At 51.9% G+C, this 12,882-nt stretch overlaps 5 protein-coding genes across 5 annotated transcripts; 2 read left to right on the plus strand and 3 right to left on the minus strand.

The window, feature by feature from the left end:
* Positions 1-635: 635 nt before the first annotated feature.
* Positions 636-3,058, minus strand: admB (ADAM family of metalloprotease ADM-B; the record flags this gene model as incomplete). The annotated part of the gene is made up of 2 exons (XM_041691459.1): positions 636-2,935; positions 2,989-3,058. The coding sequence occupies 2 exons, from the start codon at positions 3,056-3,058 to the stop codon at positions 636-638; spliced, it is 2,370 nt and encodes a 789-aa protein (XP_041544941.1).
* Positions 3,059-3,986: 928 nt separating this feature from the next.
* On the minus strand, positions 3,987-6,064 carry AKAW2_51521A (putative DNA polymerase iota; the record flags this gene model as incomplete). Its single annotated transcript, XM_041691460.1, has 3 exons — positions 3,987-5,471; positions 5,602-5,889; positions 6,017-6,064. 3 exons carry the CDS (start codon positions 6,062-6,064, stop codon positions 3,987-3,989), a joined length of 1,821 nt encoding a protein of 606 aa, XP_041544942.1.
* A 1,651-nt stretch (positions 6,065-7,715) lies between these two features.
* On the plus strand, positions 7,716-8,903 carry AKAW2_51522S (uncharacterized protein; the record flags this gene model as incomplete). The annotated part of the gene is made up of 1 exon (XM_041691461.1): positions 7,716-8,903. One exon carries the CDS (start codon positions 7,716-7,718, stop codon positions 8,901-8,903), a length of 1,188 nt encoding a protein of 395 aa, XP_041544943.1.
* Positions 8,904-9,988: 1,085 nt separating this feature from the next.
* Positions 9,989-10,729, minus strand: AKAW2_51523A (class I SAM-dependent methyltransferase; the record flags this gene model as incomplete). Its single annotated transcript, XM_041691462.1, has 1 exon — positions 9,989-10,729. One exon carries the CDS (start codon positions 10,727-10,729, stop codon positions 9,989-9,991), a length of 741 nt encoding a protein of 246 aa, XP_041544944.1.
* A 689-nt stretch (positions 10,730-11,418) lies between these two features.
* Positions 11,419-12,697, plus strand: AKAW2_51524S (uncharacterized protein; the record flags this gene model as incomplete). The annotated part of the gene is made up of 3 exons (XM_041691463.1): positions 11,419-12,049; positions 12,110-12,210; positions 12,281-12,697. 3 exons carry the CDS (start codon positions 11,419-11,421, stop codon positions 12,695-12,697), a joined length of 1,149 nt encoding a protein of 382 aa, XP_041544945.1.
* Between the last annotated feature and the right edge of the window lie 185 nt (positions 12,698-12,882).

Raw genomic sequence — 12,882 nt, forward strand, 5'->3', positions numbered from 1 at the left:
TTTCCCAGTTTTATGGGTGGATGGGAGATGGATGGTCTCCTTGTTTACCTGGCTGAGTTGATGTCCTTGGTGTGTGTGTGTTTTCTTGTTGACGTCTAATTATTTACCACTCGTACTCTGCATGGACTGGCGCCAATTGATTTGGGATTTTGACTATACAATGAAAATAGGATTATCTATATCGATTCCCTTCCTGCCTACTACCATGCTATGGTCACTGTTACTTACTATGATACCTACAAGACGGAACTTACTAAGTAATATATAGTTCGAAGAGTTCATTATACACGGCAAGAATACATACATCAGACCCCCGATCATACATACCACGGCCCGTCTAATATGGGCAAGAAAGGGAGAGAAGGTAAACGAACAAAAAAAGCGAAAGATTGATTGAGCAAGACGTGAACCAACCCCGGGCACTGTATCCATTGATTGTAAGTTTAGAAGAAACACCCAGACCCCATTTAGAAAAGAACAACAATTCAGCACCAAGCCAAAACTCTAAAACACGCCTCCACTCCAAGACAAAGAATGTTAAGGTCAATTAGTCAATCAATCAATCGTCACAAAATGCAATGCTAGTGGCTGCAAGGATCATAATGCATACTAAATCGCACGAAAACCCCCGTCAATCAAGCGTACCGCCCCTGGGGAGACATATATTGCGGCTGGCCAGCTACACCTGGATAGGGTGGCGGCGGCTCGTTCCCTAATCCTTGATAACCTCGCGCCGGCCACTGGTTCATGGGCGGCGGCGGGGGAGGTCTAGCGCCGGGCCAGGGTCCGTAGGGCACTGGACGCGGGACGGGTTTGGGGGCGCGGGCTTGACGACAGCGGTTCACGATGCAGGTCATCAGGGCTAAAAGGATGAGGGCGCCTACGGCGCAGGCGACACCAATGACGATGCCCTTGTGGTTTTTGATCCAAGATTCGACATTCTGGCCCTTGCAGTCGCCGTTGCTGCAGTAGCCGCCACTGCCGCAGGGTGTGCCGTCGAGGAAGTTTTGGTTGACGCTGTAGCACGTGCCGATCTTCGGGGAGGTGCAGACCAGTTCACAGGAGGAACTGAAGGAGGAACATGCGTAGGTGTCATTGCTGTGGAGGAGACTGCCCATCACGCTGCGGCACTGGTAGTCTCGGCTGGTGCATTGGCCACTGGCGCAGGCGAGTCCCGAGCCACTGCTGCCGCAGCTGGTGCCGTCCTTCTTGAACGAGTCGGTGGGACAAGTGCTAGAGTTGCCGCTGCAAGTCTCTGCAACGTCGCAGTCGCCGCGACTGGCGCGACATACTGTCCCGGCTGAGGAGAATTGGCAGCTTGAACAGCAGCTGTCGTTGGAGTCATCACACACAGCTCCCGACTTGAATTTGCATGTCTTCGCGTCGCAGCAGTTGTTGTCGCCGCAACCATCTTCCCCGCCACAGTCACAATCTTCGCCGGACTCGACAATTCCGTTGCCGCACTGGCTGCCAGTGTAGGTGGTGACGTCGCGGTTGGCGGAGAGACAACTGGACTTGACGCTGTTGCGGCCCAGGGCTGCGCAAATATTTCCGATAGTGCATTGCGAAAACGAGGTGATGTCTGTGCCAGTTGTGGGGTTCATAATGTATTTTGCGTTGGCATCGCAGGTGCTTGAGGTCAACGGACAGCATTGAGACGAGGCTTCAAGATCCTGCGCACAGGTCTGAGAGTCGCAGTCGTGGACGGCGCCGAAGGTGTGGCCAGATTCATGAGCAAAGATTTGCCAATCCGAGCCGGAAGACCGAACGACAACGTTAGTTCCACTGACCGTACTGGAGCCATCCGAAGAAGCATCGCTATTACAGAGTTGGCCCAGCCAGGACAATCCGACCTCATTGCCCGTTGCGCAATCGCTCATCAAAGTCCAATAAGCATTGTCGTCCGATTGCTCACCGCGCCACTTGGAGAACAGATCCAGTCGGGAGGTGAGATTTCCGCTGGAGCAGGGCATGTTCCATGCCGTGGCCGCGGGCGGGTTGTCAGGGCATGAGCTGTCGGTAATAGTCAAATTCCGCAGCCCAATCGTAATGTTAAAGGACTTTTCGTAGACATTGGACGCGCTGTTGACGGTACTGATGACCCATTCCTTGGCGGCCGTCTCGTTGTTAAATGAGCCGGTAAAGGAGCAGTCCGTTGCAACGCCAATCAGAGCCACCTGTTTCGTGCTCGGACAGCCCGAAGTATCGCCGATGGTCGATGCCAGATTGACACCACCAGCATTACCGGACACACTTCCGATATCAGACTGGCGCTTGTTGAGTCCAAACAAAGAGTTCAACGACATCGCTCCCCACGCATCCGTTTCCGCCTGGACGTACGGTTGTAGCACAGGGTGGTTGGGGTTGGTGTTGAAGCCGAGCTGATCGGCTTGACACGAGGTTGATCCGAGCGACGACCGCTTCAATTCCGTATGTAGACGCACCATATCCGAATCCCGGTAGAAGATCATATAATCCTTCGCTGAGTCAGGAAGGTCGACATCCACGGGGCGTTTCTTCTCCATGTATGCCGATTTCAGCTGAACGTGATGGTTGTCGCCGTCGACACTGAAGACTCCCTCAAACAGTGGCTCCGAACCATCCTGCTTCAAGTAGATCCGCGCCCATCCGACCGGATCCCACATGCCTTTTCCTCGCCCGAGTAGACTCCTCCCCTTGAAGACCTTGTGCTCATGTCGGGCAATGGGCTCGTGGCGTCGCACGTTCCCGTCGGCGTCGAGGTACTGTACGGATGCGTCTTCTGCCAGGATGTCGTGGTTGGGTTCTAGCTCCAGCTTGATCCGCTGGTGCGTGTCATGGATATCGAAAGTGATGTCAAAGTGGTCAAGGTGATCGACCCGCTGCGAGGGCGTCTTGATGGTGGGCTGGTCAAGCGTCGACACATGACGGATGGCACTTGGAGCTTGTGATCGAGCTGCATTCATTCAAGTTAGGACAGATCCATGCGCCGGATATCGCCGAACTCACCTTGCACACTGGCCCCAAAGAGTGATATAGCACTTGCAATGAAGGGCAGGGAATAAGTAAGAAACCGCATGGCTGTCAGCGAGTGAAGACAGCCGATGGGAGAGGTTGAAGGTTTGCGCTGAACGAGGGTGCTGGCATCAAAACCACAGCGAGAGATCCGGGAAGTCAGGGTTAACAGAGCCCTTCGATCCACAGCATCAGGCAGCGACGAAAAGTGGAAACGAATGAGTTCCCTTTCACGGCTGAATGGACCCGGTCGAGATCTTGGCTCGGGAACCGGGCATGTATGACGGATCACGCCGGAGATTAAGCTGCACTGAAGGAGGTTTATTCTTCCCCGGATCGTCGCAGTCTCTCACACCTTTAGAGGATGTATACTGGAGGTGTGGAGAGGGGACAGAGAGAGAGAGAGGAAGAGCGCGCGCGCAACAACCGGAGTGAGCAGTGAGACTCACTTGACGGGGGAGTGAAAGGGATTCTTCCAGTTGGCGAACCAAGGAGGTTTGGCTTGGCTGGAGGCGCAGCCGCCTTGGCGGGCGGGCGGAAATCTGGAATGAATGGCGAGAATCTCCCTCCAAGCAGTAAACAAATACACGTTGGTCCAGAGGGCAACCAGGAGCGAGTCTAATTCAACGAAAGTGAATTGGATTGAGAGAATGGAAGACGATGGATGGGAAAATAAAGTGGAGGGGGTGGAAAAAGCGGAGGATAGTAGCGAGGGACCTGAGGAGAGGGATTGACAGGGTCCGGTTCAGGGATTGCAATTGGACCCCGAATCAACAACAACAACAAACCATTTGATGGTCGATTCATCGCTTCTCCGCTTTTGGTTGTCGCGGACACCCGCCAAGCCTCCCGGCGCTTACGGATCATCGCTCATTATTTTGTTGTCTTACTATAACTCAAGAGCAATAACCACTCATTCCTGTGGTCAATACTCTTCAACCATAGTGTCATCATTCCCCCGCAGTTTAGCGCCCAGTAACCCCAACTCACGCTCAGTCGGGAACCAAATGAAATGCTTCGTGCGCCTCTCGGGCGAAATGCGGAATCATGGCGCCGCAGACGCCACATGCTACACAAGCCATACCATCTTCTCCATCGCTCTCTTCCCATGCAGCTTCCTCCACGTCGTTCTCGGTCACGGCTGCACTGTCTCCACGATGAAGGGGTTCCTGAAGGTGAATCATCGTACCGCTGTTACCCGTAGAGACAGGCACTGGCTCAGAAATGGCCAAGGCATCGATGCGCCGCGACCCTTGGCTCTGAAACATCTTACCAATATCGCGTCCACTGCTTTGCTTCCGTTCTCCAGCTGCCTCTACCAGATTCGTCACTGCGACATTCATTAACCGCAGGTTCCACCCAGATCTCTCCGGATGAAGCTTGCGAAACATGGACAGTAGCTGATCTTGTACCAACCGTTCAGCCAGCGCCTCTACACTCTCATCAAGATGAAAGACATAGCCGGGCAGCGGCGCTGACCGAGAAATTCTCCCCCCATGGTAAGCTTGCGCATTGTCGGTGGCAGATCGGGGCCGGGTGGACAGCCGCAGGGTCCGTGGATGCGCGAGCCATCGGACTTTAGACACTGCAACTTGGTTTGCTGCTGTACCGTCAGTCTCCATATCCTTCTCTGTCAGATCCGTCCGCATCCGACGAAGTAAGCTCCCTGTGAGCGAGACTAGCTCTTTACGGACGCTGTCGAAACTGTCCAGGCGACCGTAGGAATCTTCGATGCTTATCTGCGTGGGCAAATCTCCTGCCTGGACGACCTCGGTATTGTCTACGCCATGCAGCAGTCCCCAGATCCGCACCCCGATATCTCGGGGTGCCCCTGGACCCCCTAAGATCCGACTGAGCAGGGACGGGCCCATGCCAGGCAACAACCGGATGTCTCTCACAGTCACCTTGACAGAGTCAGCGGTGTCGTCGGCGGTCACCGCTGGGACTGAGTGAGCGCCTTCATCAGCAAGATAGTGACAGAGTTTCCGCGTCAGTTTGGAGCCGATCCCAGGGATCTTCCTGATTTCGTGCGCATCGAGAAAATTCAGCACATTACTGGGCGCAGCAAGCGTCGGTGTAGTAGTATACGGGGGAAGCAGCGTAGTCTGGTTGTTCGGTTTATGAGTGCTGCCTGCGAGCTTGGCGAGAAGCTTGGACGTAGAGATCCCCACTGTGGCAGTGTACCCTTTCTGCTGCTCCAGTTGACCGCGAAGGTAGCCTGCGAGGTGCGAGGCCACCAGCAGTCGAGTGTAAAGCCAGGCTGATGCGTCTTCGTCAGCTGTCGCAGTCGTCGAGGGCGCAGCGGCAGCGATCGTATTCGGATCAGCTGGGTAAGTGGAGCCACATAATCGGGTGGCATCATAAGTGAAACCCACGGTGGGTTCGTGCCGGTCCAGATGAAAGAATGAATGTTCCAGATCATAGCGATTTAACAGATCGACATTGTAGTTGATCATCTCGGTGACATCCAAGAACAACTGCAGGCGGGTATTAGATGGGATCGCGAAGAAGCTCACTGCAGCCCAGGAACCCGTGGAGAACCACCTCAACGGACAGTCCTGACAATGAAATCAAGTTTGCAGCAGAGCCGAAACTAGCAATACATACCTCATCAAACCCGAGTCTTTCGACCTTCTCCCCCCAAACGAAGGACCTAATGTAGAGGAATAGATCCTTGGATGCATCGCGAAATCTAGACAGATCTTCACCTAAGACAATGACGACGTCCGGGCAGATCTGTTTGGCCTCTTTGATCAACTGGAGCTTGCGCAACCCGCGCCGGCGGGCCTCATAATTACAGGTGACTACGATCTGTTTCTGCTGGACGGCCAACGGCAGGGATTTCAGCACCGGCTGCTCCACCTCAAAGACCGAGGCGTAGAAACAATCATAATCCTGTGGGGATTGCAAAGAGGCAGTTAGCTAACGGCCGAATGGAGTCACGTTTCCCGCAGGGTTTTGAAAACGTTATTTTTATTTGAGTGCAGTATAGATCACTATAGATATGGGTAGCGTGACTGACAAAGTGGAGGATGATTCGGCGGTCGTCTCTGGATGGTAACACAGCCATGAACTACTGTACTATGTAGCATCGACTGAGAGAGAGCCAGTGGGGATCGGATTCCAGGCAGACCTCAACGGAGAGTTGTATTCCGTCTGCTACCTTGTCCTGAGTCCCTACTGTATCCGTAGTAGGGAGGCGAAAAGGATGTTGCGAAAACCTCCGGTGGATAATATTACCGGAATGCAGAGGGCTGGAAATGGGAGCTCAAAAAGGGAATTTGTCCGTCCGCACCTGTCATCAAGTAGTGAGAAGAGATTCGATAGTCAACCGAGATAGATCCATAGATAGGATAGATAGTGCGATGCAACATTCTGTTTAGTGCGAATTGAGGCATCCAGCTGATTGGGCAACAAACCTGCGGCTGGGATGTGGCTGGTGCAGTGGTCACGCTTCAGTCGCTGGGTGGCTGGGGTAAAGCCCATTCAGACTTTCTGGTTGGTTGGACCCTGGCTGACTCAGTAGGTGCGTGACCCATGACACTAACCCAAAGTGGTGTCATTTCCCCACAGTCACTCGTGCAGGGACTGTCCCATTTTTAGAACACCGCGTCAGCTGCAGTTTTGATTGGTCCGTGCCAGATGCAACTGCCTTACGTAAGGGCGGCACTGTGACGCGCACCTTTTCCCTTTTTCCTGCTCCAGTTCAATTGCTATAAATAACGTCTCGCAACTCGTGCCCGGGAACGACAACCAGCAATACTCCAACGTGGAAATGAATCAAAACATACACTCATGGTGGATGTGAGTCAACACTAGGCAGATTTCTAGCAGAGACATGGCGGAGAGGAATGGATCGGCCGCGTGTCTCGCCCGGGCGTCGATGGCCAGAAGATGGCAGATGGAATGGAGCCGTTGGAAGGATCGGCCATTCTCGATCATCGGAAAACTGGGGCCCGTCGGCGGCGGCGTCAATAGTTGGGTTATAATTAGATGGAGAGCGACTAGCCGGTCGGTGGTTCAGCAGAGAAGCACTGAGACTGTGAAGACATGCCTGAATGGAGATGCTGAGGGTACGATGGAGTCCAGCGACTCCATCCAGCCCGGCTTGGATGGTTGGATGGTTGGATGATAGGATGGCGAAGACTCGTAAATTTAGCACTTTTGATTAACAATAATCTCTTAATTTCTTAATTTCTTTAATTTCCCTCCCCCGCGGCTAAAAGATATTTTCATTTTCATTTTCATTTAACCCAGTTTCCTCTTGGACTGACTTTAATCGATCTTCTTCTGCCTATCCTCTGGCTTATTCTCTGGTTCCAACAGTCATTTCTTCAAACATTCCAGCAAACCATGAGTCGCAGATCATTCTAAAATAAGGCGACCCTCGTACAAGCGCCCACGTCTCTTGTCTGCTTGGTTCCAGTGCTTGGGATCCCACCTGGTCTTATTTCAGAACCTTATCGTTCCTGGATTTAACGCGCTTGGAGCCGGTTGTTGCACTTCTGCATCTTGAATCACACTCCGGTGCTGTTGGCAAGGCGCTACTGCTTCTGCTTCGTCTTTGCTGCTTCTTGGTGCGGGGCCTTACTGTTGCACCTCCCCCAAAGACCTCCTCGCTTTCTGATCTCATTTCGTTTTATCCTCCTCTCCTTCCTCTCTTCCTCCCTCTTCTTCTTCTTCTACTGCTCCCTCCGCCGTTGTGTTTGGGGGCCTTCGCCATGCTCGCAACCCCCATGACCCCGCAAGCATCCCACCCTTCGTCTTCTTCCTCCAACATGGTCTGCAGTCTGGCTTCGACTGCGACCACCACCACCTCCTCCTCCTCTTCATCCTCCTCATCCGCCAGTGCTACGCAACAAACTACGATATCATCCCGACCGAAGCTGACTCTCCAAACTTCCTCTCTTCCCCGAACCTTTGGCACATCCTCAACGGGACTGTCCCTCTCTCTCGCAGCCGGAACGGCATCTCCTACCGTCCGTAATACCTTCAAAAATGCCTACGAGGTCACCGGCCCTTCGTCTGCCACCGCCTCTCCGTCATCCAAATACCCATCCAACCAACGCTTCAGCAAACCATCCTCCCCATTTACCACACACAACCCATACCAACTCCCACTGGGGGTGAAGAGTATTCTGCGAAACTCGCCGCTCGAGCCGACCTGCCGCCGACGGGCTGGATCGGTGGCCACTACCGGGCCGAATGGACCGAGCGCGCGCCGCGTCTTCTTTCCCGCGAAGAAGCAAGTCAGCTATCGCAATCCCTTGGAAGAGGAAATTCAGACCGTGCACTACACGGCACGCCATTCTGATCTACACGATGAACCTGAGCCTGCACTCCAACCTCAACCTCAACCTCAACCTCAGCAACCAGAGGTGACCTCATCGGATGAGGACTCGGATTCAAACGCCAGCGGGTGTCCGTCGGATTCCAGCACTTCCGAAGATGAGCCCGAGGCCGGCTTAGGGAAGAAGACATCGTCTCCCATTAAGCGGAAGAAGCGCAAACATTCCAATGCCGAGAGGCAAGTCCGGGCAGTGGCCTTGATGGACGGAATCGCGGGACCCAGCAACCCAGGCAGCCTGACACCACAAACGCCGCGCAGGAAGCGAGCTAAACGTCGCTGTGAATGGCGATGGACCCTGGGACCGTTAGAGAATCGTGACAAACTGCTTCATCCCGTCCAGGATGAGACGGGTTCAACATCATCCGTGTCCCAGCCTGAAACGATACCGCACGAGTCCGAAACGGAGACCCCGTCCTCCGACCCTCCGCTGTCCAGCGCCAGTACCACACTCTACCACTCCAGCCCCAGTTCATCTGTCTCTTCGGATGTGGAAACGGAAAATGACGAGTGGCAGACGCACACCACCCACGAACTTGAATGCGCACATGCCGATCAATGACGATAACCCATGCTTGGTTACGAACCCCCTTGCATTGATGATCACGAATTATGCATATAGACGGCAGATGAACCACAGCATACCCCATCCTACTTTCAGACATATTGCTAGATAGCTCTTATTGATTTGGGATTTTTCTTTTCTTTTCTTTTTCTGGTCGGGAAGCTCTTCCTTGAATGTCAGGACGTTCATGCCATTTACATTCACCGACCAGTCAACTTTTTACACTTCTGCCTACTTTCTCTATAAATATTCTCATATCTTCTTCCAATAATATATATTTATATGCATGTGAATGCAATCTGACCAGATGATCACATGGCTACATTCCACTTTCACCCGTGTAATGCTTGTGCTACGTGCCTGCCGTATGTTCATGCAGCTCCATGCTTCATACAAATCATAAATACGACGGTCGATCTCTGACGCATTCCCCATCCTAGTATGCTTAATATAGCAACAATAATAACATGCGGAGACCCCATGATATTAACTTTCGTGGATCGTCATGGCGTCATAAAATCCAACTAATCTATCTAGTAATAGCTGCATCGACTTGCAGATCATCCTTTAGATAGATCTTATGGTGCCAGCCAGCCAACCCTCAGACTTTCAAGAGAAAGAAGAAAGAAGATAAAAGAAAAGAAAAGATTAATGAGAAATAGCTCATAGACTATCGTCAACTCGGTCAGAACTGCAGACTGTTTGTCGAGCCAGGACTGAAATGTAATAATCATGATCTCGAAGGTGTCGCTTTCTCTTCTCTCGCATATTATGATAATGAATTCTATAATGTTGACAGGAAAATCCAAGATTAACATAATACTATGGGTGACAGATATCCCAAGGCAACTTAAAGAATAGAAATGGTAACAATCCGCGAAGAAGAAAAACCACGTGCAGCACCTGACCTGCTAAGCAGCAGCAGCGGGCCGCTCCATCATCTTCTCCTACATACTTTCACCAAAACTTTCGACCTCCATTCTCGATTATTCCCCCAAGGCGATCTCTAGTATCCTTCAGAACGCACACGCTTTAGATAGGTCCAACCTGCATAGGTTCAATCGAAAGGTGAACGAATGCTGTCATGGCTGGCGTTCATGCGGATCTGCGCAGTACGACAGGGACTGTTTCCTTCGAGCCATTAGCAGAATGCTGCGCATCTCGAGATCTACCTCGATGTCCCGCCAATTGCCCCCCGACGTAACAAAGGCGCGCCATTTTTCGTCGCCCTCGATCATATCTCGCATGAGAGTGTCCACGCAGTCGCCACATCCGCCCTCTTTTACTGATAAAGCTTCAGGATGTGCCTTGCGCCATTCATGGACCATACTCAATGTCCGTATCAGGGTCTCCAGACTACCAAGGGTCTGTGATGCACGCATTTTTATAGCTCCTGGCGTCTCCAACACGCCAGGCGCATCATCATCGGCAGGAATACTCACCAACCTTGTAAGGTCGGTCCAGTTAGCAAAGTCCCGGCATTCAACGGGATACATCCATTCATTGTTGAACACTGATATCCCTGGTTGAGGCCAGTACGGTACCAGATCCTCAAAAAAGAACTTTTGAAGGGCCCGATTAACCTGCGGGCGTCCCATTACGACGTAGTGGCCCCAGTTCCAGAAAACAACAGTACCCCCAGGACGGACTATTCGTGTCATCTCTTTCCAGAGCGGTTCAGGGTCGAACCAATGTGCTGCTTGACAGGCGATCACCAGATCAACCGTCTTCGATGCAATGAAGGGGAGAGACTCTGCATTGGACTGGTGATATTGGATATTGCTGACGTCCGATTTCTGAGCTCTTGCAGCTTGCTTTAGCATGCCCTCGGAGGAATCAACTCCAATAACAGATTTGAAATGGGTGGCCAGTGCCCAGGTCGACACATAGTTCGTGGGAAGACTGATGGTAGGCTAAAACGGTGTCGTACAGAGCCTGAGGAGGGGAAGGGCGATGTGCAGCATATGCTGAACAGTCATAACCTTCATCCCTTGCGGAACAGAAAAAGGCTCATCAGTATGTCGGAAAATATAGACACCCAGGGAAAACTCACGAGAAACTGGCCATTGGTTGGACGTGATGTAACTTTTCGCAATTATATTATCAAGCTTGAGTCCTCCCTTTTGGTCTTGTCACCGAGGACTAGACGTGATTTATATACTAACTCATGGCGTGGATATCACTCCGCCATACCTTTCTACTGCTCTTATGCTTAAAGTATGCAGCAATGTGCGCAAGCCTCATGGGATATGAGATAACACGACTGTTCCACATACCCAGTTGCCATGACAATTCCACTTTTCTTTTAACGTTTCTAGCTGGATCTGGTCCAATAAAGGTCCTTATCTGAAACAGTAGGATTCCCGAGTGACGTTGCATTTCGGCCTCTTCCGTGGCGATATCTCTCCACGGAAGCCACAAGCTGTCTCAGCCTTACTGGAACTCATTTCCGCTTAGGGAATATATAGATGTCACAGACTTTCGGCTAAGACTGAGGATTCAAGCCCTACATATGGTTACTATGTGGACCACACCTTTGGAATGGCGAATGTGTATCGCGATCAGTTCAATTATCTCTCAGACCCCCGTGGCTATCATCATGCTGTTGCAGACCGTTGGAATAGGACCAGATACAGTGGGAAAGGATGGATCGAGAGACTCAACTACATGCCCCCATAATGATCGGCAAACCTTGAGACATCTTAGCATGACAAGACCCCTACTAGGAAACTCCATATCGCCCAATCGGCGACGAGCGCTCTTTGAGACAACTAAACGAGTACTTGCCAGTGCGATAAACGATGGGATAGCCTGCGCAACCCTTGAGTCATGTAACAGCACCAGTCTGTTGTTGTGCTTACGCAGTCCCGGAGGAGCCATAGCCAGTGATGAAGACGCTTGGATCATGTGCGGTATGCGAGCTGACGCATATACCGAAACAGATGGTGGCAGGGTTCTTGGGTTTGTGCGGGCGGACGATCTCCTGGAGCCTGTGCTAAGCCGGAACCTCAACGGCGAGGTATCAGAGGAGCTTGACCCTGGTGTGATTTGTCGCGTTATCTGCCGCTGGCGTTCTCGCCAAGATGAAGAACACGCGGTAGAGACGCTTGTAAAGGAGGTACGGAATTCAGCAAACAATCAAGGTGAACCAACAACTATGTTCAACCTAAACGATTCAAAGATAAGAACTAATGCTGAGACAGAGAAATGGTTGGATATGGCTAGTACTCTGCCAATCCTACATCTTAAGTCTTCACTATGTGATTGGGAGCAATCAGTCGTATCTGGACATCCTACACATCCGGTACTACAACAACATTTCCCCCACCTTGCCCTACCTACTCGCCTTAGACTTGAAGTTAACCTTATCGAAGTTACACCGAGCCTGCCTTGCCCAGTCACCCCTAGATCCCATCATGCCCGATGATATCCCTTATCTACTAGAACCCGAACTATCATTCCTCTGCGTTCCGAAGTCAGACATGAAAGTCTTTGGACCATTCCAGTCACTTCTGGACCCACTCTTAGCATCTCTTGGGATTCCCAAGCCTGATGATACAATCAATGAGATCGTCATACCGTGTTTCAGTCGCCAACTCCCAGCTATCACGCCACTATTCCCGAAAGCACGCATTCTGAGGGCTGTCCAAAACCGTTGCCGAGCACAACTCTCCATGCGGACTGTCTCTATGATGCCAGACGCGGGCGGCTCCCCGTTGCATCTGAAGCTATCGCTGAATTGCCAAATCACATCTCGTCTCAGGACCATTTCCCCTTATGCTGCAGCTTAAGTACCCACAGTCGGGAAGATCCTGCAAAGTTTGCTTCCCCAGGATCTGTGGATCTTTGAAGAAGCAGCTTCTGTTACAGGTGCCCAGGAAGACTTTGATAAAGCCTGCCAATTAACATGCATTATCCGAAAGAGCCTAGAAAAACGAGCGGCGGACATCGGGGAGACACTCATCCCCGTTGCGGG

The sequence above is a fragment of the Aspergillus luchuensis genome, chromosome 5 (assembly GCF_016861625.1).
Source record: "Aspergillus luchuensis IFO 4308 DNA, chromosome 5, nearly complete sequence".
Lineage (NCBI taxonomy): Eukaryota > Fungi > Ascomycota > Eurotiomycetes > Eurotiales > Aspergillaceae > Aspergillus > Aspergillus luchuensis.